Here is a 25,761-nt window from a genome sequence, read left to right as displayed (position 1 = left end):
TCCTGTCACATTAATGGTTATTCTTTGCAAAGTGACATTTTACCACATTTACTAAGCTCTGGGGATAATTCCTATCCAAGTGAAATTTCCCTTGCAAAATGAACAGTCTATATGCCTTTAGTAAAGTAACCTCAGAATATCCATGTAGAGGGATGGGAGAGAGCAGGAAGTTGAGCCAGTAGTACAACAATCAGGGCAGGCTTTCTTAGGTGTTTGATCAAACTCCTGATAGTGATAGTTCAGAAAATCTACAGACATGAGATTGTTTACCCATCTAACCAGTTTCAACTGTCATCTCATGTCCAAGATAGCAAATGACAAATGCAATGTAATTGGATGCTCTGGGCAAGTGCTACACTTTTGCTTCAGTTTTCTTTACACTGGACTTTGTAAATTAGCCCCATATAGTTTGGTGAACGTTTATGTGTTTAAAATTGGCCTTCTACATTGCATAAACAACACAATTTTATACGGCATATGTGAGAGCAAAAGCCACATTGGCAATGGACAAAGGAAAAAAAAATTCCTTTCAAAAACAGGAAATCACACCAGAAATGTATGAGTATAAAGTGACATCTAGTGGCAGCCAAGTTAATACATACAGTGCAGCAGAATTAAAATATAACTAGATTAGCATTCAAAACACAAACTATGTATACATTTCTAGACTGGTAACATGTTTAATTTTATTATTATTGTGAATATAGGCCATCATTTGGTTCAGGCTAAAAGAAATAAAGCAAATTGCAACTACATCATAACATGAAGCCCAATAACTCTGAAAATAATGCATCTTCAAATGTTTTTCTGTTCCAGCTAAAAATATTAACCTACTTCAGAAACAGTGAAGAATCAGCCTGAAGATAAATGCATATTACTAATATTCATTTAACACTAAAATACAAAATGATGCTTTGAGCCAGCAATACTGAAACCTTGATGTTTTGATATAACCTATGACATTTTTTCCATTTCCAGAGTACTGTGAGAGATACACTACCCATGAGCCATACAATAAGCAGATGTGCTCTCAGGCTGAGAGATGGACAAGCTGTGCATGTAACATTATTAGCCTACAAGATTAATTCAGTTAACTAATGCTTTTTCCATCTTCAGCTCTAGATATGAATGTGATATTTTCCTATGAAATGTGAGATGAATTTGCAGTACAGTTTCATGTTTTCCGTCACGCACTAACCCTGTCCTTTTAGATGTCTCCAGTCAAGGGCAAACCCAGCTGTGGAAACGGACTGCAATTTAAAGCAGTTGTACAAGAAATGGCCATTATAAATATCAGGCATACCACCAGAGAAGAAAAAGTTAACAAGTTAAAGAAACAATTATCGGCGATTATACAAACTGTAGTATTGTAATTCAGCTGATTAGTTGCTATGCAGAGCTGCAGCAGATTTTGCACTCTCCAGTTTTAGTAAATCACCCCCATAATTTAATATTATTACAAGAAAACATTATATAGACAAAGAGAAGCAAGATTAACCTCTTGCTGACCCAATGCAGCACATACTGCGGACGGACAGCTCGTACAGGCACAGTAACCTACCTGTATGTTACAGCTTTCTTCTGGGCTCAGGATACGCTCCCCTGCCCACCAACTCTGCTGTGATTGAACACCGCAGGACTTACTCAGCAGGTTCCAGCCAAAGATTCATGGACCTGCTGATCGGTTGTGTCCAATCACAGCCCGGAACCCTGTGTTGACAAACAACACAGAGCTCTGTACAGAGGAAATGATCTCTATGTTTCTTCTGCCTGAAAAGCAGGCAAAAGAGACAAAGCGATCTTCAGTAAAAAGCAGCACACATTACACACATTAACATTTGTTAGGCACACACCTAACCCCTTGATTACCCCAAAATGCTAACCCCTTCCCAGTCAGTGGCATTAGAACAGTGACAGTGTACAATATTAGCACTGATCACCATGTTACTGACACTGGTGATGTCAGTGTCAGTTAGTTAATTCCCACTAAATGTCAGTTAGTCTCAGGTTTCCACTGCACTATCACAGTCCCACTATAAGTCACCGATCACCGCCATTACTAGTATAAATAAATACATAAAGATTACAGTATAAATACCATCGTTTGTAGACGATATAGCTTTCACACAAACCAATTAACATACACTTATTGGGTTTTTTTTTTTACCAAAGACATGTAGCATAATACATTTTGGCCTTAATTTATAAAGAAATTTTGATTTTTTTTTTAATGGGTACTGTTTTAAAACAGAAAGAAAAAAATATTGTTTTTTCCAAAATCTCCATTTTTCTTTCATTTATATAACAAAAAAAACCTGTCGGAATCAAATACCACCAAAAGAAAGCTCTATTTACAGTATGTAAAAAAAGTGTTGCATGACCGCGCAATTGCTAGTTAAAGTAGAGCAGTGCCCAACAGCAAAAAAATGGTCTGGTCATGAAGGGGGTAAAACCTTCCAGAGCGCAAGTGGTTAAAAAATTCCACATTGAGTATTAATTGAAAAAGGCCTTTTAAGAGCCAGGTTTGATAAAACACAGTTATCGCTTGTTGTGTTTCTCAAAGAAATTGGAGTTGAGATCTATGTACCTATGTCCCTCCACTTGATGTGGAAATTATGAGAGATCTACCGTATTTGCCGGCGTATAAGACGACTTTTTACCCCTTAAAAATCTTCTCAAAAGTCGGGGGTCGTCTTATACGCCGGTATAACATGACATGACACTTTTTAGGGGGGCGGCGCGGTGCCGCCGCCGCCCCCCCCCCTTCCCCTAACGGAAGGGACACTAAGTACAGGGGTGGGCAGGGGCTATTTCTTACCTGGTTCCGGTCCCACAACGATCCGGTCCAGGAAGCGTGGCTGCGCCTTCAGTTCGGCCACTGGATGTTCGCGCGGCTGCTCGGCTCCGCCTCCTCACCAGCGATTGGCCGCCAGAACTGTAGCTCAGGAAAGGCACACAGGCGGCCAATCACCGACGAGAGGGTGGAGCCGAGCGGCCGCGCGAAAATCGAGTGCAGGACCAGCAGGTAAGTGGTCAGTGTAGAGGTGCTGCTGCAACCACATATGCTGGCTGCAGCAGCACCATACGAGAACAGAGTCAGCAAGTGTCAGTGGGAGGAATAGTGCCCCATCATTGGTGTCACTGATACCAATGATGGGGCACTATTCCTCCCACTGATACCAATGATGGGGCACTATTCCTCCCGCTGATACCTATGATGGGGCACTATTCCTCCCACTGACACCAACGATGGGGCACTATTCCTCCCCCCCACTGACACCAACGATGGGGCACTATTCCTCCCCCCCACTGACACCAACGATGGGGCACTATTCCCCCCCCCCACTGACACCAACGATGGGGCACTATTCCACCCCCCACTGACACCAATGATGGGGCACTATTCCACCCCCCACTGACACCAATGATGGGGCACTATTCCTCCCCCCCACTGACACCAACTATGGGGCACTATTCCCCCCCCCACTGACACCAACGATGGGGCACTATTCCACCCCCACTGACACCAATGATGGGGCACTATTCCACCCCCCACTGACACCAACGATGGGGCACTATTCCACCCCCCACTGACACCAATGATGGGACACCATTCCTCCCACTGACACCAATGTTGGGACACTATTCCTCCTACTGACACCAATGATGGGGCACCATTCCCCCCACTGATACTAATGATGGGACACTATTCCCCCCACTGATACCAATGATGGGGCACTATTCCTCCCACTGACACCGATGATGGGGCACTATTCCTCCCACTGGTGTGCACTGGAAGAGGGGTAGTCTTATACGGCGAGTATAGCCCAAACACTACATTTTAGCAGGAAAAGTAGGGGGGTCGTCTTATACGCCCAGTCGTCTTATACGCCGGCAAATACGGTAGTTAGTTGTTTTAAAAGGTGGGGAATGCAGCAAAAGGAGTAAGAAAAAATATATACCAAACAACTTATGGAGTGGAGAGCTTAAAGGGTAACTCCACATTTGATGAGAAAAAACATTCCCCTCTGGGTGATCAATGAACATTGCAGGGATTTTAACAAACTTTTTTGTAGATTTCTACCTTTTGTCATTCTGAAGAAATAGTTGTTTTTTTGTCAGTGTCCATGTGCAATATGAATGTGAATGGGAGTGCCTTTTTAATTACTAATCAGCTACTGCACTTGCAGAGTTCTAATGGGGACAGCGGTCTGAATCCCTTTAGATGTCATTAACCCTTTGGAAGTATCTCACAAAAAATGCAGTTAATGTTGCAGAGGATGCAAGGATGCTCAAAATCAGATTTGTATCTTAGTGCAGACTTCTGGAAAAATCAATGAGCCAATCACACAAACAGGAAATTATATTTCCGGGGGTGTTCCATACACCAGTGATATATGGGATGTCTCCAGGATGCCATATTGCATTGAATTTAAAAGAAAATCACAGTGCTGCAAATTGAACAGGAAAGATAATTTTGTAATAATACTATATTACAATATGGCTTGTGTCACAATTCTTTTTTTTTTTTTAATTTTTTTTTTCTACTGTGTATGAGCACAACACAGTCCTTTAACAAATCACAAAAATAAGAAGTTTATTCCTGATTTTTAAATATTACAGGTGGCGCCAGGCAAGTACGGTAATTCTTTTTTTTCCCTAGGACAACTGCAGAGCAAAAATACAATCTAATAGCAGGCAGCCATTAATTACAAACCACATAGAGTTTTGTAGGTTTTTGGCATATGCGTCACTGGGCAGTCAATATTTATGTGCTGGGTGTGTGCTTCCAGCACAAATACCAAGCTGCCCAAAACGGATCTTTGTCTCAAGAAGACATCGGTAGTCAGAGGGACCAGCTTGAGATCATGTGACTGCTGTGACAGCCAATCACAATGGTCATATGATCGCTAATCCTTCCCACCTTCCTGGGTGTTAAGAACTTTTAAAGGGGACACCAAGGCCAGTGGGAAGGGGTTACAGCAACCAAAAACCCCTTTACTGAGTCGGTGCAGCATAGTAAAGCCACCTTAAGGCTAGGTTCACACTGGTGCACTGCAGTTTGTCCGCAGCACGAATGTGTCTGTGGTTTTTTGTGCATTTTACATTCATTTTTTGCTGCAGTCCAATAGACTTCTGTTAGGTTGTAGGTTTTTGCTGCATTTTCTGAAAGTGTAAAGATGCAGCACATAGGCACGCTTTCAGAATAGAAGTACACTGGTAAAAACACAGGTAAAAGCACAAAAAGTATGCATACTTCAGTGCTGTGGCTAAACTGCAGCACACCAGTGTGAACCTGGCCTAAAACAGACAATATCTGCAAATTTCACTTGGCCACAAATCCTAAAAGGATTTAAGCATTTGGAAGAGTAGGACTAACTTATGTGAAGATGGCTGTATGGAACTCCAGTGGGTAGATCTCACAACTTGTGTCCTTCAATTGTATGAAGCCAGAGGACAATTTGGCCAACCCGTAACTGTTGCATCAGTTTTAGGTGGGATAACTACTTATTGCTAAAAAACTAAGCTTTACAAAGCTATTCAGCTGTCATTAGTACAGTGTCAGTGTTTTTTCCTAGCCCAGATCCCTGTATTAGTGTAATTGGGATGTCAGTGGCAGTTAGTCAGTTCCCCCCAGTGTCAGAATGCCCGCCACAGTCCCGCTATAAGTCGCTGATCACTGCCATTACTAGTATAAAAAAAAAAACCAAATTCCAGTATACTGTATATACAACCATTTGTAAATGCTATAGCTTTCACGTAAACCAATTAATTTACACGTATTGGGATTTTTTTTTTTTTTAGGTAAGATGTGTAGAATACATTTTGGCCTAAATTTAGGAAGAAATTAGATTTTTTTAATTTTTTTACTGGATATGTTTTATAGCAAAAAGTCAAACATATTGTTATTTTTTTCAAAATTGGCGGTCTTTTTTTTATAGCGCAAAAAAAACCCGCAAAGGTGATCAAATACGTAGCGCCATATCGTAAAAATGGCCTGGTCAGGAAGGGGGGTAAATCCCCTGGAGGGTATGTAGTTAACAAAGAAAACCCCTTCCCATTTCATGCTGTCAGCAACAACCTTACTTTCATGTAATGAGCTAAACAAATGTTCTATAAAGCTCAGTTTTGTCAAAATTTTGGAAATTATTCTTGTAATTGAGATATTGATTAAAATCTTACTTTTCAAAAAGGGTGTACTCATTTATGCTGAAAACTGTATATGATATACAACATTTTAGCTATCTCAAAATAGATATTTCAATTCTGAGGTCATTATTTAGTTATGGAACTATCCATGTTTGTGTCATTATTGCATGGCATTTGAATACATGTACAGTATACTATTAAAACTACCATTCCAAACAAAGCTCATAATTTCAACCCAGCAAATATGCATATGTTAAACAATTAATATACAAAAGGCCTATAAGCACAGGGGTTGTTTTTATGTATTTCTTGTTGTTTTGACCCTGCTTCACTAGAAACATGAAAGCAAACATCTGTTTGCTCTATGTTAGCATGTAACATGCAGCCATTTGTGATTTCTTCTTTACATTTGTTGGACAGGTAAATGACTGTACTTGTTTAGGATCTTGGTTATCTTTTGTAAGTATTTGTAGTGGCATGCAGTATGATCTAATAAATGTGCACGTATGAAGCAGGATATTAATATCAGACTTTTAAAAGCATATATAAAGAGGAATTGCACATGACTAATAAAATGTACATACCATGGCAGTTCTTGATTTGATAAACCAATCAAATCGGAATTGGGGAGCATTTCGCACACACTGACGCAATTCTTCATATACATTTTCCTTGTCAAAGCCCATTTTATGCAGCATGCATATCAGAAATCTATCTTCTTCTTCTGTGTAATTTTTGCCTTTGTTCGTTCCATACTGTATCCTTAATTGATGAAATGGAGCCTTGTACCTTGCGATCTAATAACAGCGAGAGCAGTATAATTAACATTAGGTCAAATAAAAAACACTATTAAAATCACAGTGTAAGACCTAGTTCACACCTATGCAACTCGTCATGCAATGCGATTTCAAATCGCATCTGAAGTCGCACTGACATGCAACTGAAATCGTGCGACTTCAAGTGAACTTCAAGATTTAAAAGTCTGATCCAGTGTGAACCAGGCTTAGCCACAAAGTTATACATATTACTGGAGAGAGTAGCTAAAACTGGTGCGCTCAGAATCCGTTGCAGCTGTGCATAATAGCCAATCAGCTTTTAACTTCAGCTTGTTCAATTAAGCTTTGATAATAAAACCTGTAAGCTGACTGGTTACTATGCAGAGCTGCACCAGATTTTGCACCATGCAGTTTTAGTAAATAACCCCCACTGTATATTTCAGCAAACACCATTATAAGCAAAATACAATATTACCAATCAGGATCACATTTGAATCTAGCACCTCTGTTGCATCTAGAAATGACTCCTCTTTTTCTTCTCTTCTTGTGCTACCTGAGATACTGGACAGCTCTCTGCCTGATCCCTTGGAGAACCTTACTTTATATCTTGCGTCTGGTGAACCTTTAACTTCTTGTTCCTCCCATAAACTTCCTATTTAAGCCATGCCATTGCTCTTCCTGTTTACCAGATTATTGTTCTCTTCTCCAGCCAATATCCTGCTCCCTGTACCCCTACTGCAATCTGTATCTTAACTGCCACTCACTACCAACCTTTGTCTGATTCTTCCTTGACTACACTTCCACTTGACCTCAACCTGCAACTGCTTGTTACCAACCTTTGGCTTGTGCTACTGGAGCCCAGCTGGGCTCACCTCCTGGTGGGATGATCCTGAGGACTGTAACCTGGCATTAGTATGCTGCAAAACCCATTTCTCCACCGTCAGGAGCTCTGGTGAAGACTGCTTAGTGGTTTGACCCTGTGCCCTGGGTGAGCCCGAGTCACCCTCCAGGAGGACCTACTTGTGTATTTATACTGCTAGTTCCTATAAGAACCTTTCCACTGCTATAGCTACTGGACTCCAAGCCTGATCCCTGATTATAAAACACTACTACTGCAGCTCAACTGAACTCATCCAATTAATTTACAAGCAGACCTCACTGCTCCAGATAGATTTTAAAATACACCCTTAAAGCAGAAGTCTGGTCAAAAATTGTATTATCCTATGTAATGAGGCTTTGCCTGCGCTGCATGGGTTAACTGCAAGTATATGATCCAAACGCACACGTTCCTGCGTTAAAAAATGGCTGTGTGTATGAGTGGGTGCTGCAGTGACCGTCGGCTGGAACCGAACAAAATCAGCAAGGAAAAAATGTCACCAGCACACCAAGGATCACCAATATGGGTCCAAAGGTTTTAATAAACCATCACATAGTTACAGCAAGGCAACGTTTCGGAGTCTCGCAGGACCCCTTCATCAGGCATGTGACAAATCGTGATAGAAACTGGAGAACTATTTAAAAAAAACATCCACCAATCAGAGTGAAGTGAAATGAGCTTGGCCCCACCCCATGATGTCATGTTCCCTCCAAAAATGTATTCAAATCAATGTAAACAGAAACAATACAAACTGCAAAAATAAATAAACAATAATCAGATGTACATAAACTGCATTCCTGGGGATATAAACATTGTGGTCACATGTGTATCATGGTACTCCCCGGATTGTAATAAAGGTGTCAGCTGAAAGCAGCGCTGGGTTCTGGAATCAACAACCAGCAGCATATATGTCCATGACAGAAGATAAAGACTGTTACCTAGAAATATGGGAGGGTTGTCTCCGATTGCCAAGTAAGCTGCAATGGGGACACACCTACAGTGGTCCTATTAGTGCAGCGGCCGACAGTTTCATAGCGACGCATGTCACCTGCATGCACCATGAGAGTTTACTACTCACACATGCGCTCAAAGACATTCCTGCACCGGTCGCCATCATCATGGAAACCCATGATGTTGGCGCCGGGAAGGACAAGGCGGAGGCAAATCGCCGGCGTCATAGAAACATATGGCGCCGACGCCACACAAACCAGTGGGTGGGCGGGGTTGCAGAGATGAGCTGTGAAGAAAAAAGAACACAAAGAAAACAGATTGAGGGCTAGTTCACACCACATGCATTTCAGTTACTTTTCATCTGCATCCAAAGATAAAGTAGTATACTATACATGGTTGCCAATGTCATAGTTCACATCAGTGTTCGTAGTTCCAGTGCGTTCCAGCTGCAGATAAAAAGCAGAACAAGCCGCATCTCACTCGTACAGAGTTGCACTAGAATACTGCAAAACGCATCAAAGCGCACCGGAGTGCACCAAAAATATGCCAATTACACATATCCCCATCTCAAATGAAAAAAGAGAGGGGAAACAAATGGACTAGAATGTATAAAAAATACTTTGGAATGCATAACAAACGCACAAGATATGCCAAAAACCGTGTCAAAACGCACAGGCAAAGACGCATCTGGAACGCATCTCGACTACGTATTCATAGTGCGAACCAGCCCTGAGAATGATGATAATCAGTCCATGAATGGAGCTGGGGAAAAGTGAAAGAGAAGGGAGTGATAAAATGGAAAAGAGGCAAAAAAAAAAAAGGAATGTAAAGGGGTGACACAGCTCGCCTACTTGCAAGAAGAAAGAGAGAGACCACTGTGAATAGTGCAAATGTGAAAAATCTAAACCAAAAGTTATCTACAAAACTATATACACTTCAATCATGAGGAATCATTATAACCAAAGTTCATCTGCGATCCAAAAAGCACAAATATGATGTGTTAGTATTAAGTCCCCTCAGTTGTGTTGTGTCAAGGGTATGGATCCAATAAGCTTCACGACGGAGGAGGAAGTTGTCACGATCTCCTCCTCTCGCCAATCGACTGACGTGTTCAATGATCATGCCCCTCAATTCATGTACCTGGTGTCCTGCCGAAATAAAATGGACCGCTACGGGTTTACTCAAATCAATGGGTTCACCTTTGGTACTCTTGACTAGAGCTGTCCTAATGTCACTCCTATGTTTCTGAAATCTTCGCTTAAAGGGACCTTTTGTTTTGCCCACATAAACTAGTGAGCATGAGCATTTCAGAATATAAACGCAGTGATCCGTGTTACAGTTCAGGTAACCCTGTATCTGGTAACGTTTCCCACTGTGGGGATGTGTGAAATATTCCCCACAGATCAATGAGTTGCATACATTACAATTGTAACACTTATAGCAACCCTGTCTTTCTGAGAACTTAAATACTGCCTTAGCGTATTTGGTCCTAGGGTCCGCTTGAACTAATAAGTCACGTAGGGATCTACCTCGCTTATGCGCCATCAATGGTGGATTCTTTAAGTTGGGTGATAGAGTGTCATCAGCTCTAAGGATGTTCATGTTATGCATGACCGCTTGTTTAATACGCTCAGATGCCTGATTGAAGCCGTGTATAAAGAGCGGCCTGTTGACTGCCCTAGGGCTGCCTTCAGAATCTGCCATAGCTCTGGCTAATGCCTGATCAAGTACTCGAGTAGGATAACCTCTTTCCACAAATTTTCTATACATGGCCTCAAGTTGTTCTCTCCTGTCACTCATACAGGAACAAATGCGTAACACCCTCTTGAACTGTGAGATAGGCAGGCTATCACGGAGATGCTTGGGATGTGCACTCTGGTAATGTAGTAGGGTGTTCTTGTCCGTTGGTTTTGAGAACACAGATGTCTGGAGTGTACCCTGATTGTTAGTGATCCTCACATCAAGATATGTAATGCTGTTGGGGGATATCTCGGGGTTGAAAATGATACCAGGAAAGATGCCATTAAGCTGGTCAACAAACTCATAAAAAATAGATGTTTTCCCTTTCCAGATAAGGAAGATATCATCTATATATCTTAGCCAGTTTCTATCACGATTTGTCACATGCCTGATGAAGGGGTCCTGCGAGACTCCGAAACGTTGCCTTGCTGTAACTATGTGATGGTTTATTAAAACCTTTGGACCCATATTGGTGATCCTTGGTGTGCTGGTGACATTTTTTCCTTGCATGGGTTAACTGCTCGTTTTTTCCAGGGGCTCATGGAAAAGCTATAATTACCCTATCCTTTGGGACTGTTCCTGCAGTCCTTACGTCAGAGGCGGGTCCATGGACATGATGACGTCAGGAATAGCCCATTCACAAGATCGCTAGCATGCAGGGGAAGGAGGAGTGGAAGGGACCAGTCTTGCCTTCGGAGGATCAGCGGATTAGGTAAGTATATCTCCGCTTTCTGAACAACTAGACAAAAACAAGCACTTAACCCACGCAAAGCAGGCATAGCCCCACTGCATGGGAAAATAAAAAAACTGCCCATAATTCTTCTTTAAATCAGTTTGGATTACAATAATAATGTACACCTTAATATAATAATGTATTTATTAAAATACTTCAACATTCTTTAAATACAGCTATAAATAAAGCCGTCTTTTTACTAGCTTGTTGTAATCTCCTGTAAAACATCATTCACACTGAAAAAAGAAAGCACTGTGAGTCAGTCAGGGCTCTTCTACAGAGAGCACTTGGTGTGGTTGCTAGGTACACAGACCTGCATATTTGTACAAATAAGTATGTTTCCTACTTCCCTTGAGTTCATACACCAAGATAACAAACTATGATCCCACCATATGCTTGTTTTTTCATTTTGAAGGATATCATGTATTTGACTGGAACGAGAAAATGCAGGCAAACAAATGCACAAAAAAGCTGCTTTATGTTCTTTCAAAGGCCTGTTCACACATGTGCGTTTTATGTAGTGTGGTGCGTTGAAAAAATTCTGCTTGCTGCACCGTTGATGCACGTTCATCAAAACACACGTTATATAGAGTTCAATGGTAACACAACTAAAATGCATGCAGAATGCACCCAAAGTGCAACACATCTAAAGTGTGTCACACAAATGTGAATCAGGCTTAAATCAAAAGGAGTAGAGCTCTGTGTAGCAGTGAGAACACTTATTCTATAGGGAGCTCATCTGTTTTGTACATGGGCAGTGGAAAGAGAACCCAATGCTAGTAAATGGGACACATCTGCTACACAAAATGGTTTAAGATAATTTTACTTTTGCATCCAATGCTTTTTTGATGCTGATTCTTCTTTGGATCCTTGCTTCACCTCGTTCAATCTGGGCCATTATTTTTTCAATGTCCTGCAATTCATTGCAACGTTCCCAGAACACAGCTGCAAAAAAAACAAATCATTATTTGATAAGTAATATCTTTATGGGGTATAGCATCAAGTATACTTCCATTTAAAACAATTTCCTACATCATTCCCGTTAATTAAGTTCAGTAAAATCTTACTTAAAACAAAATGTTCCCAGGCTTCTCTGTTATGTTCTAATCCTGCATTGCCTGCCTTCACTAAACGTTTCTGTTTGCTCTCTCTCTCTCTCTATATATATATATTCTTCTCCAAATCGAAACATTCTGCCTAATTTTTTATTTTTCACCATCACAGCGGCAGCAGCCTTGCAATAGTATCTATGCATGACTGCTGACATTTAAGCCAGAGTGAAGTTGTTTCTTATCTTCCTAGTATATGAACCCAGGAGCAAAGAAAGCTGCAAGTATTTCTTAGCTACCAGTTAGTGATTTCCTGTGTATAAACAAAATAAATTTTTTTACTATAATATCAATAAACAAACATAATGGTAGATGGCAGACCTGAGTATTCAATGACCTCTTCGGGTGTTTTTCCTTCAACTTCTCGTGCAATGTTATCAATATCATCACGGCCATATTTCTCATTAGCCTTAATAAATTGGTTGAAGTCTCTTTTGTTCCAGTTTGTAAAGCCCTAACAGCCAAAAAAAGGAAATAACATTGCTAGTAGTAACAGGAAAATAAAACGTTAGCTATCTCATACAGTATAATTTGATTTCAGTTTATGTCTACCAGTGTATTAACCTGTTTTTGCCCACCCACAGTACTGTAGGTGGGCAGCACGGGAAGGCTAACGCCTGTCTCAGATTCAGCAGCACCCATTATCCCCCTATTCACAGCCCAGCCCAGAGTTCAGGTAGAAACAGCCAACCTAATAACACCCCTTGACTTTTATTAACTGTTTTTCACTGAAGACCTCTATAATTTGATTGTGGACCAAAGTATCTTTATCTGCAACAGTACATCACCACCAACCCAAATTCATACCTTGCCAGGCAATTGTAGTGAAAACCTGTCATGGTATCTGAATTTCCCCCCACCCCGCGCCCCCCCCCCATCCTCTCCATCACTACTAACAACGCCACCATCACTCCCACCCCACATGCCAAAGTCCTGGGTGTCACCCTGGACTCACACCTCTCCTTCCTACCCCACGTCCAATTGCTATCAAGATCATGCAGGCTCCACCTCCGCAACATCTCCAAGATACGCACGTTCCTCACCCCAGACACTACTAAACAACTCGTACCCTCCCTCATCATCTCACGCCTGGACTATTGCAATTCCCTTCTCACTGGCCTACCCAAACGTACGCTATCCCCACTCCAGTCGATCCTGAACTCAGTGGCTAGACTCATCCACCTCACCAACCGCTCCACATCCGCCACCCCCCTCTGCCAATCCCTTCACTGGCTCCCGATTGCCCAGCGCATCAAATTCAAACTGCTAACCCTGACCTACAAAGCCATTCACAACGCTGCCCCAAACTACATAACCGACCTGATACCCAAATACTACCCTACCTGTGCCCTTCGCTCCTCACAGGACCTCATACTCTCTAGCTCCCTGGTCTCCTCCTCCCATGCCCGATTGCAGGATTTGTCCAGGACTTCCCCCATCCTCTGCAATTCCCTACCCCAATCCATCAGACTGTCACCTACCCTCACCTAACAGCTGACCTCCTCCACTCCTCCCTCCACTTCATTCCCCACAGCTATTTCCTCCTGTACCACTTTCCCCTCCCTCCTGGATTGTAAGCTCGAAAGAGCAGGGCCCTCGAACCCCTCGTGTATTGTATTGTTTCTGTCTTGTCTCATGTTCTGTCCCCCTTGCTATTGTACAGCGCTGAGCAAACCCTTTGGCGCTATATAAATACTGTATAATAATAATAATAATTTAAGACTTTTTTGGTCCTAAGAATTAACACAGGCATTACAAAATAGAATAAATTGTGGTCATATTGGTCCACAGACCCAATTCATCATATGCCCATGTTCTCTGCTGTAATGGACAGGCAGAGATATGAGGCAATAATATATTTTTTGCATTTCAATGACACTCTGTCGCCCTCAGGGTGACCCTGACTATGATTGGCTCCACAAAATTTGGCTCCTCATAAATGACCTATCCCAGAAATTTGCAGATGTGTATACACTCCTACAAAACATCTGCATAGACGAGTCTCTTGAACATTTTACTGGCAGGCTTGTATTCAAGCAGTATCTCTCCCGCATACAGTTGTGGCCAAAATTATTCAACCCCCAATGCTGTAAAGGGGTTTAGGGACTATAGTGTACATTTGGAATTGTATTCAGAATCAAATCCTACAAGGACGTTGTAACTACCCAAATGCAACTAAAATGACATCAATTGTTTATGTAATACAGTAGTAAATGGTTCTTATGTGGTTTCTTCATTGCCACAATTATTCAACCCCTTAAAGACTACCACTCTGAAGAACAGAGGTTCATACAGGTGCTTTCCATCAGGTATTGAAAACACCTGTGGATGTCACCGAGCAGCAATCAAGCATAATAAGCACCAATTAGGCAGCTTTAAAATGACTGTGATACTCAGCTCCTTCTAGACATTTACTGGTGTGGTTACAAACATGGTGAAGGCAAGAGAATGGTCCAGGAAGACAAGAGAAGAGGTGATTTCTCTTCACAGGAAGGGCAATGGCTATAAGAAGATTGCAAAGATGTTAAACATACCAAGAGACACCTTAGGAAGCATCATTCGCAAATTCAAGGCAAAGGGCACTGTTGAAACGCTACCTGGTCGTGGCAGAAAGAAGATGCTGACTTCGACTGCTGTGCGCTACCTGAAGCGTAGAGTGGAGAGAAGTCCCCGTGTGACTGCTGAGGAACTGAGAAAAGATTTGTCAGATGTGGGTACAGAAGTTTCAGCCCAGACAATAAGACGCACACTGCGTAATGAAGGCCTCCGTGCCAGAACTCCCAGGCGTACCCCCTTGCTGTCTCCAAAGAATAAGAAGAGTCGACTGCAGTATGCCAAAAGCCATGTGGACAAACCACAAAAGTTGTGGGATAGTGTTCTGTGGACTGATGAAACAAAATTAGAACTGTTTGGGCCCATGGATCAACGCTATGTTTGGAGGAGGAAGAACAAGGCCTATGATGAAAAGAACACCTTGCCTACTGTGAAGCATGGTGGAGGGTCAATCATGCTTTGGGGCTGTTTTGCTTCTGCAGGTACAGGGAAGCTTCAGCGTGTGCAAGGTACCATGAATTCTCTTCAGTACCAGGAGATATTGGATGGAAACGTGATGCAGTCCGTCACACACCTGAGGCTTGGGAGACGTTGGACCTTTCAACAGGACAATGATCCCAAGCATACCTCCAAGTCCACTAGAGCATGGTTGCAGAGGAAAGGCTGGAACATTTTGGAGTGGCCATCGCAGTCACCAGACTTAAATCCGATTGAGAACCTCTGGTGGGACTTAAAGAAAGCAGTTGCAGTGCGCAAGCCTAAGAATGTGACTGAACTGGAGGCCTTTGCCCATGAAGAATGGGCGAAGATACCCGTAGATCGCTGCAAGACACTTGTGTCAAGCTATGCTTCACGTTTAAAAGCTGTTATAACTGTAAAAGGATGCTGTACTAAGTACTAAGATTGAATGTCACTTGGGGGTTGAATAAAACTGATAATGCTGTGAGCACAGAAAAGACATTTGTGGTTATTTCATTATAACTGTTATGTTATATTTGTCTGACCTACAAGTGCCTCTTTAATGTAAATGTAAGCAAGATGACTGAATGATCAAAAGCAATGTCAAACTGGCCAAAACACTCAATTTCAGTGGGGGTTGAATAATTTTGGCCACAACTGTACGTGATAGATAAGGGGTCAAACTGTATAAGTTCTGTGATAGGGCCACAGGCTATACATAACACTTTACAATTTATGAAGGAAAAGACAGTCAAGTGGAGCCCCCTGAATGCCCAAACTACATGGAAAGCAGTGGCAAGATAGTGTGGGACTTGGTATCACCCTTGTTCAGCAAGGGAGTATCATTTGCACGTGGACAACTTTAATGCGAGCATACAAGTTTTTCGACATTTGTTCAATCTAGGAAATTGGTTGCTGTGGCACCATGCAACCTAATTGCAGGGGATTCCCCCAATGACTCATTAACACCTGACTTAGAAAGAGGGAAAAAGCCTGCTAGCGCAATGAAGAATTACTTGTGGAAGGTCAAACAGGATGTATTCATCCTGTATTCCATTCACGCAGACACGACGATCCACATTAAAATGGCATCTGGTGTTGTTGAAAAACCTCTCTGCATCCATGATTCTAATCTTTATATGGGAGGCATATAAAAACTCTCCTTTTATTGTGTAAAAATTAGTGTCCACTTCCACAAGGTCTGGACTGTTGGCCGGTCTGATTTAGAGTTCTCTATGCCCAAGCTATCAGCCTGCTATAACAGTATTCTATGTAAGAAACGTCTTTTTTTCTGCTATTTTGCACCTTATTTAATGTGAATGTTGGCACTAATTTTTACACAAAAAAATTATAGATTTTTAAGCATATTTCATGATGGGAGATTGTTCATTTTTCATCCTTTGGTGATATCGGTTGTTAACGGTGTTTGTATGCCATGGTGAAGCCGTCCTTGGCCATAATATATTGAGCATATTATGACCATTTATAAAGTGATGGTCCATCTGATGTGGTAAGAGGCACTTTTAACCGTGTCACAGTGTGATGGAATCTCCTTTACTATTGGTGGATTATACTGCACTAACAGATGAATGGTGATCTCTAATTACAATGTGTGGATTGGATTCTGTTCTGGATGAAGAATTTCTAAGGAAGGATGGGGTTATTAATTTTTCTTTGTGGATGCACTCTCTATAGACACTTTAATTTAGTGCTATATAATATTTTATTTATTCACATTTTTATACATGTTTTTATGAAATTTTAATTTTGAATGTATGTCACATGTTGAAAAGTGAATATTTATTAGCGCTGCTTTTTGATTGTACTATTTAATTGACTGGTATCACAGTTACACAGCGGCTGCTTGTTCTCAAAGATTGGTGATACTCCCCAGGTAGTAGCCATCCCAAAATTCTTTTACCAGTATTGTTAGTTTACACACATTCGTGTACACAATAGAGTCACCTTAAGACCATAAGGTAATATTTTCATAGTAAAGACAAAAAGGTGTGGGGCAAGGCATAATGTCCTCCAGGGGTGATACTCACTGGGCTCTTTTCATCTTTAACTATGCAGCATCAGCCTACTTTCTCCAATAAACAATCAAGCATTTAGTCTTCATCCCTTTCTCTTATAGCACGTGCTAAAATTTTAATGTGCTCATTGTGTGCAAAAAGATTTCCAAACACATTTTAGTGTTAAAATTGCTAGATGCATGGCACAAATGCAGAAGTACTTTGTGAAGGACCTTTACTTCAACAATTGAAAATGGGTTAAAAAAGAACTCCAGGATGGCGATAAAAACTGCAGAATATAGTGGGGAAAACAGCTATTTGATCCACTGCAGATTTTGTAAGTTTACCCACTTACAAAGAAATGAAGGGTCTATAGTTTTTATCATAGGTGTATTTTGTCTACTGCACACTTTAACCACCTTCTTGCCCAGGACAATTTTCAGCTCTGTCGCACTTTGAATGACAATTGCGCGGTCATGCAACACTGTACCCATATGAAATTTTTATCATTTTTTGAGACAGATAGAGCTTTATTTTGGTGGTATTTAATCACCTCTGGGTTTTTCATTTTTTGCTAAACAAACCAAAAACTGAAAATTTTGAAAAAAAAAAGTTTTCTGTTAGTTTCTGTTAAAAATTTTTTGTAAACAAGTAATTTTTCTCCTTCACTGATGTGCGCTAATGAGGCTGCAGTGATGGGCACTGATAGGCTGAACTGATGGGCACCGATAAGTGGCATTGGTGGGCAATGATAGGTGGCCCTGATGGGCACTGTTAGGCGGCACTGACTGGCACTGTTAGGCAGCACTGACTGGCACTGTTGGGCAGCACTGACTGGAACTGTTAGCCGGCACTGATGGGCACTGATAGGTGGCACTGATGGGCACTGATAGGTGGCACTGATGGGCACTGATAGGTGGCACTGACTGGCACTGATAGTTGGCACTGAAAGGCAGCTCAAATGGGCACTGATATGTGGCATTGATATGCACTGGTAGGCACTGATATGTGGCATTGATATGGCACTGATGGGTACTGGCAGGTGGCATTGATGGGCACTGACAGGTGGCATTGATGGACAATGACAGGTGGCACTGATGGGAGTACACTGATCATCAGGGCACTGATGATCAGTGTACATGTCCCCTCTGAGGAATGTCGATTACCGGCTTTCCTCACAAGCTGTCAGCGTGACAGCTCATGAGGAGAGGAATGCCAATAACCGGCATTTCCTTATTTACATGCGGTCAGTTGTGATTGGACACAGCTGATCACATGACAGAGCCGACGAAAACAGCTCTTTCTGCTGATTGGTGATCCGCTGTGTCCCATGGATACAGTGCACCACTGATCGCGGTTAGAGTGAGAGGACATCATAGGACATCCTCCCAAAAAGAGAGAACCACCACCCGTCCGTCATTTCCTTATATGGCGGGCGGGAGGCGGTTAAATGATAGAAACAGAATATCAACCAAAAATTCAGAAAAAACACAAGATACAAATGTTATAAACTGAGTTGCAGTTCAGTGAGTAGAATAAGTATTTGATCCCCAAACAAAACCTGCCTTAGTACTTGGTGAAAAACCCTAGTTGGCAAGCACAGAGGTAAAATGTTTCTTGTAGTTGGTTACCAGGTTTGAACACATCTCAGGAGGGATTTTGATCCACTCTTCTTTCCAGATCTTCTCTAAATCCTTAAAGTTTCTTGGCTGTTGCTTGGCAACTCTAAGTTTCAGCTACCTCAATAAATTTTCTATAGGATTAAGGTCTGGAGACTAGCAAGGCCACTGTACAACGTTCATGTGCTTCTTTTTGAGCCACTCCTTATGTTTTGGGTCATTGTCATGCTGGAAGACCCATCCACGACCCATCTTCAGTGTTCTGGCTGAGGGAAGAAGGTTCTCATCCAAGATTTTACAATACATGGCCTCGTCCATTGCCCCTCAATGCAGCAAAGTTGGCCTGTACCTTTAGCAGAGAAACAGCCCCAAAGCATAATATTTCCACCTCCATGCTTGACTGTAAGGATGTTGTTCTTAGGGTCATAATCAGCATTTTTCTTCCCCCAAACACAGCAAGTCAAGTTAATGCCAAAGAGCTCAATTTTGGTCTCATCTGACTACAGCACTTTCTCCCAATCTTTCTCTGAATCACTTAGATGTTCGATGGTGTGACAGGGGGTGTAGGCAGAACAGAACACACACGGAAGATGATAAACACACAAGCTTTATTGACATATGGGAGACACTCAATCAGGGTAGGAAGGTAGCGTCCGGATACCCAAACAAGGGAAGTAGAGGGGGGCGGAGCCCAAAACAATTGTAATCCAGGCAGGGCAATGGAGGGGCTCATGGACAGTCCAGGCAGGGGAAAGTAAGGGGGAAAGTCACAGACAGTCCAGGCAGGGGCAGCAGGAGTATAGACACTCACAGTTCTGGCAGGGGTCCTTTTTGGCTCCCAGCGGCCGGCAGCAGACAACGACAACCCTCAGTACACGGCAGTTAATTCACACAGCAGGTAGTTCACAGCAGCAACGGGTAATCCTGGCCCCAGAGTATTAGACAGAGTATCGTGGGGCCCACAGCAGGTAGTTCACAGCAGCAACGGGTAATCCTGGCCCCAAAATATTAGACAGAGTATCGTGGGACCCACAGCAGGTAGTTCTGACACACAGCAGCAACGGGTATGTAATCCAGGCAGGGCAGAGTTCCAAGGGGGGAAAGTTCACGGACAGTCCATACAGGGGGAAAAGCAGGGGCAAGACACTCACAGTTCCGGAAGGGGTTTACCTGGCTCACAGCGGACGACAACAGGGGACGACACTTCTCAGCACACAGCAGAGGGTCCACACAGCAGGTACTAGTCCTGACTCTCCAGCACACAGCAACACAAGCAATCCTAGCCCACAGTATTAGGCAGTGTAACAGCGGATACTCCTCCTGCACCCCGAGTATTAGCAGAGTGTTCAGCGGGTAATAATCCTGAGTATCCCTGGGGTATTATGCAGAGGGCCAGCGGGTAATAATACCGTGTCTCCCCGAGTATAATGCAGAGTACTCAGCGGGTAAAAGTCCTAGTATCCCTGGGGTAGTATGCAGAGGGCCAGCGGGTAATAATCCAGAGTCTCCCCGAATATAATGCAGAGTACTCAGTGGGTAATAGTGCTGGGATCCCTGGGGTATTATGCAGAGTGGCTGCGGGGGTCTCGCCTTAGCGCAGACCTCCCAGCAGCTTCGCAGCGGAACAGAACAACCAGGAGAGCCCTGCATCTGCCTTCTTAAGGCTTTGCAGGACGCTCCCGGTTGCCCTGGCAACATTGGGCGGCGCGCCGCGTTGCCCGGGCAACAAGGCACGCCCCTTCGACATGGGCCGCACTCTTGAGAGCGCCGCCTTTGTCTCCAGCGGGTGTAGGCGCGGGAAGCCTCGTGCTGCGCCGGATGGGAGGAAACCTTGTGCTGCGGCAGATGGGAGGAAGTGACAAGCGGCAGGGGGGAGAAGGGACACTTCTCATCCCGTGCAGTCCAACTTCAAAGGGCTGCTACAGGATGAGAAGGGGGGGGGGGTGAGGAGACACAGGCACCAGGAGGGCAGGCACGCCTTGACAACTGGAAAACCTCATAAGGGCCTGTACATATGCCTTCTTGAGGAGGGGGACCTTGCGGGCACTGCAGGATTTCATGGTGGCATATTGTATTACCAATGGTTTGTTTGGTGACTGTGGTCCCAACTGTCTTGAGATCATTTACAAGTTCCTCCCGTGTAGTTCTGGGCTGATCCCTCACTTTTCTCATGATCATCCTTACCCCATGAGACAAAAACTTACATGGAGCTCCAGACCGAGGGCGATTGATGGTTATTTTGTATTTCTTCCATTTACGAATAATTGCTCCAACAGTTGTCTCCTTTTCACCAAGCTTCTGGCTGATGGTCTTGTAGCCCATTCCAGCCTTGTGCAGGTCTAAAATCTTATCCCTAATGTCTTTTGACAGCTCTTGGTCTTGCCCATGATGGTGAGGTTTGAATGGAAGAAAGAGATTCTGTGGACAGGTGTCTTTTATACACATAACGAGTTGTTGTTAAGAGCACCTTCCTAAATTGACAGGACTAATCTGTGTACCACATGAGCACATAGCCAGTTTGTGGGAGTCAAAATTATTGTTGGTTGGTAGGGAATCAAATACTTATTTTACTCACTGAACTGCAACTCAATTCATAACATTTGTAGCGTGTTTTGTCTGGATGTTTGGTTGATATTCTGCCTCTATCATTTAAAATACAACTATGATAAAATTTATAGACCCTTCATTTCTTTGTAAGTGGGCAAATGTACCAAATCTGCAGGGGATCAAATAATTATTTTCCCCACTATATATATATATATATATATATATATATATATATATGTATATATACAGTGTATATATATATATATATATATATATATATATATATATATATACACATACACAGTGTATATATATATATATACAGTTGCAAGAAAAAGTATGTGAACCCCTTGGGATTATGTGGAGTTTTGCATGAATTGGGCATAAAATGTGCTCTGAACGTCATTTAAGTCACAACAATAGAAGAACACAGTCTGCTGAACATAATACTACACAAACATTAGATGTTGCCATGGTTTAATTGCACATAACATGTAAACATTCATAGTGCAGGGAGGAAAAAGTATGTGAACCTTTGGACTTAATAACTGGTTGACCCTCCTTTGGCTGCAATATCCTCAACCAAACGTTTCCTGTAGTTGCAGATCAAACCTGCACAACGATCTGGAGTCATTTTGGACCACTCCTCTTCACAAAACTGTTTCAGTGTAGCAATATTCTTGGGATGTCTGGTGTGAATCGCTCTCTTAAGGTCATGCCACAGCATTTCAATCGGGCTGAGGTCAGGACTCTGACTGGGCCACTCCAGAAGGCGTATTCTGTGCTGTTGCAGCCATTGTTTTGTTGAATGACTTGTATGCTTTGGGTCATTGTCCTGTTGCATCACCCATCCTCTGCGGAGCTTCAGTTGGCGGACAGATGGTTGTACGTTTTCCTGCAAAATGTCTTGATAAACTCTGGAATTCATTTTCCCATCAATGACAACAATCCGTCCAGGCCCTGAGGCAGCAAAGCAGCCCCAAACCATGATGCTCCCTCCGCCATGTTTTACAGTGGGGATGAGGTTTTGATGTTGGTGTGCTGTGCCTTTTTTTCTCCACACATAGTGTTGTGTGTTCTTCCCAAACAACTCAATCTTGGTTTCATCTGTCCACAGTATATTTTGCTAGTAGTGCTGTGGAACATCCAGGTGCTCTTTTGCAAACTTCAAACGTGCTGCAATATTGTTTTTGGACAGCAATGGCTTCCTCCATGGTGTCCTCCCATGTACTCCATTCTTGTTTAATGTTTTCCTTATTGTAGATGTGTCAACAAAAATGTTAGCATGTGCCAGAGATTTCTGTAGGTCTTTAGCTGACACTCTGGGATTCTTCTTTACCTCATGCAGCATTCTGCGCTGTGCTCTTGCAGTCATTTTTACAGGACGACCACGCCTAGGGAGAGTAGCAACAGTGCTAAACTTTCTGTCTTACCGTGGACACATGAACATCAAGGCTCAAGGAGATACTTTTGTAACCCTTTCCAGCTTCATGCAAGTCAACAATTCTTGATCGTAGGTCTTCTGAGAGCTCTTTTCTGCGAGACATGGTTCACATCAAACAGTGCTTCTTGAAACCAGTAAACCCAAAACAGGTGTGTATTTTTTAAGGGCAGGACAGCTGTCAGCAACACATCCAATATCATCACACTGATTGGAGTCAAGGTTGGCTCACTCCTGGCTCCAATTAGCTCTGGGAGAAGTCACTAAGCTAGGGCCTCACATACTTTTTCCTCCCTGCACTGTGAATGTTTACATGTTATGTGCAATTAAACCATGGCAACATCTAATGTTTGTGTAGTATTATGTTCAGCAGACTGTGTTCTTCTATTGTTGTGACTTAGATGACGTTCAGAGCACATTTTATGCCCAATTCATGCAAAACTCCACGTAATCCCAAGGGGTTCACATACTTTTTCTTGCAACTGTATATATATATATATATATATATATATATATATATATATATATATATGACAAAGTTGCAAGAGAAGTAGAAAACATTTGCAATTCTGAGTTTGTTTCTTTATACTGAAATCTAAATCATTACTCCTTGGAGGAAATATTGCAGAAGCCCTTATTATTATAACTACAATTTTCCATAATGTACATGTGTTTTTTTCTTAAGTGCTCTGTTAGATTAGGGGGATCTTGTTATCTGAAATCTGATGTTAAATTATAAAGGATGTGCATCTTTAATAAGATGCAATTTTGAAAAATGATTGCCTTCAATCTGCAAAGGCAATTTCAAGTTTCAAGTTTTGAGTTACAAATGAATAAAAAATAGCCATAGTCTCAGAAATAGTGCCACCAAAGTTTGCTTTAGATCTGTATTTTACAGGTTTATTCAGACCTCAAACACTGTCCAGTCTTTCATAGTGTGAAAAATCCTCACCATTTCTAATGTCTTAATTAAAGGATTATCTGTGCACATTCAAACATCTTTAACAATCATATCATTTTCAACTCTGGCAGCAGTCTAATGTAAGGCTGTCTCATTGATTTAATCAAATTTAAAGCTGTACTCTAGGTATGTATTAAAAATACACCAATTTATGCAGTTATGCTTTCAATAATAATTCACATATATATTTAAATACTAGGGGTCAATCAGGTTTGCACGATGCATATGAGTTGACAAGCAAAATGTTAAAAGGAATGACCTCCTTTTGTTCTGATGATCCAGTATTGTTCAATCACAAGTTGGGAACAGGAACATTTCCTAACTGCACCTTAGAAAACTCAGATCAGCAACCTAGCAGTGGTGAGCTAAAGTGCTGTGTAAATCTCAAAACCAGCCAGACATCAATAGAAATCCTTTGACAGTTAAAATGGCTCCCAAACAAGTATTTCAACTATGTATTAAGCTGTTTGGCTGGATTTCAGTTTTAAGTTTTACCAAACATTACAAGAACAAAGCCAGGAATAATGGTAAATGTTATCAATGAATGGAAAGCAATAGCATTACTGGGATACAACCACCATAAAGCCTACTAACAAAAGGCATACTAAGAGAAGTGACATACACTTTAACCATGAGAAAGCCATGTTCTCCTAGCCACTTACATTCCCATGCTACTAATGGTGAAGTCTACTGACAGCCACCACACTTCCTTCCATCCAAATGTTTTTTTATAAATTACTTTTTATTAATTTTATATTATACAAGAACAAATAAGACATAGCATGGTAGACGTACACCCTACTAGGAAAGACAGTGCTTCCATAAACCCATGGATTGTTCCATGGTAGCATAGCATTACACATAAGCCGTGGCTCAAGTTTTAAATATTTTTCAAAATTTGCCTTCCCTAAAATAAGCTACATTGGTCGGTGAATATGAACAATCCAGCAATAAATGCTGCAATTTAAAAATGCTTTAAAAAATAGAAGCAATAATAATTTATTTTTAATAAGTAACAAAATGGAAAGTAAATGAACAGAGGAGAAATCCAAATCAAATCAATATTTGGCGTGACCACCCTTTGCCTTCAAAACTGCATCAACTCTTCAAGGTACACTTGCACACAGCTTCTGTGAATGTAGGCTGTCTCAAATCCTTCTGTTTCTTCATGTAATCCCAGACAGACTCGATGCTGAGATCAGGGCTCTGTGGGGGCCAAACCATCACTTTCAGGACTCCTTGTTCTGCTTTACACTGAAGATAGTTCTTAATGACATTGGCTCTATGTTTGGGGTTGTTGTCCTGCTGCAGAATAAATTTGGGGCCAATCACAAGCCTCCCTGATGGTATGCGTGATGGATAGGTATCTGCCTGCATCTCTCAGCATTGAGGACACCATTAATCCTGACCAAATCTCCAACTCCATTTGTAGAAATGCAGGCCCACACTTGCAAGGGACCTGCACCATGCTTCACTGTTGCCTGTAGACACTCATTATTGTACTGCTTTCCAGTCCTTCACAAACAAACTGCCTTTTTACACATGGAACAGTGACCACACTTGACCACACCGCTCAGTAAATAGTAGGTTGTTATAAACACTACTTTTCTCCCTCCAACCTAGGTGTAGGTAGGCATAGGATGGGGCAAAAGTATGAAAAATGGAAATAGTAAAGAAGAGAACAAAAAGAGGTATCACCACTGTGCGGCACCAGATGTGCAAGGCATGCCTCCAAACAAATTGTCCTGAAAACTGGATTATGTCAGTTTATCAAATCTTCCTTAAGGTGCACAGCTCTTAGACCTTATTAAATTGCTCTAAAGTGTTGTG

General features: G+C 42.0%; 1 protein-coding gene across 2 annotated transcripts in view; it reads right to left on the bottom strand.

The window, feature by feature from the left end:
• LOC149461455 (SWI/SNF-related matrix-associated actin-dependent regulator of chromatin subfamily A member 1) overlaps positions 1–25,761 on the bottom strand; it is a 277,776-nt gene that overhangs the window by 45,627 nt on the left and 206,388 nt on the right. For both annotated transcript variants that reach the window (XM_089678297.1, XM_089678296.1), the window contains exons 20-22: positions 12,658–12,790; positions 12,054–12,172; positions 6,735–6,947 (exon numbers count right to left, since the gene is read on the bottom strand). In XM_089678297.1, coding sequence (XP_089534423.1) covers positions 6,735–6,947; positions 12,054–12,172; positions 12,658–12,790 — 465 coding nt within the window. The remainder of the gene's footprint in view (positions 1–6,734; positions 6,948–12,053; positions 12,173–12,657; positions 12,791–25,761) is intronic.

This window comes from Staurois parvus, unplaced genomic scaffold, assembly GCF_062004578.1.
Source record: "Staurois parvus isolate SC_StPar_1 unplaced genomic scaffold, SC_StPar_1.0 ptg000202l, whole genome shotgun sequence".
NCBI lineage: Eukaryota > Metazoa > Chordata > Amphibia > Anura > Ranidae > Staurois > Staurois parvus.
This window is presented reverse-complemented; position numbering and strand designations above follow the sequence as displayed.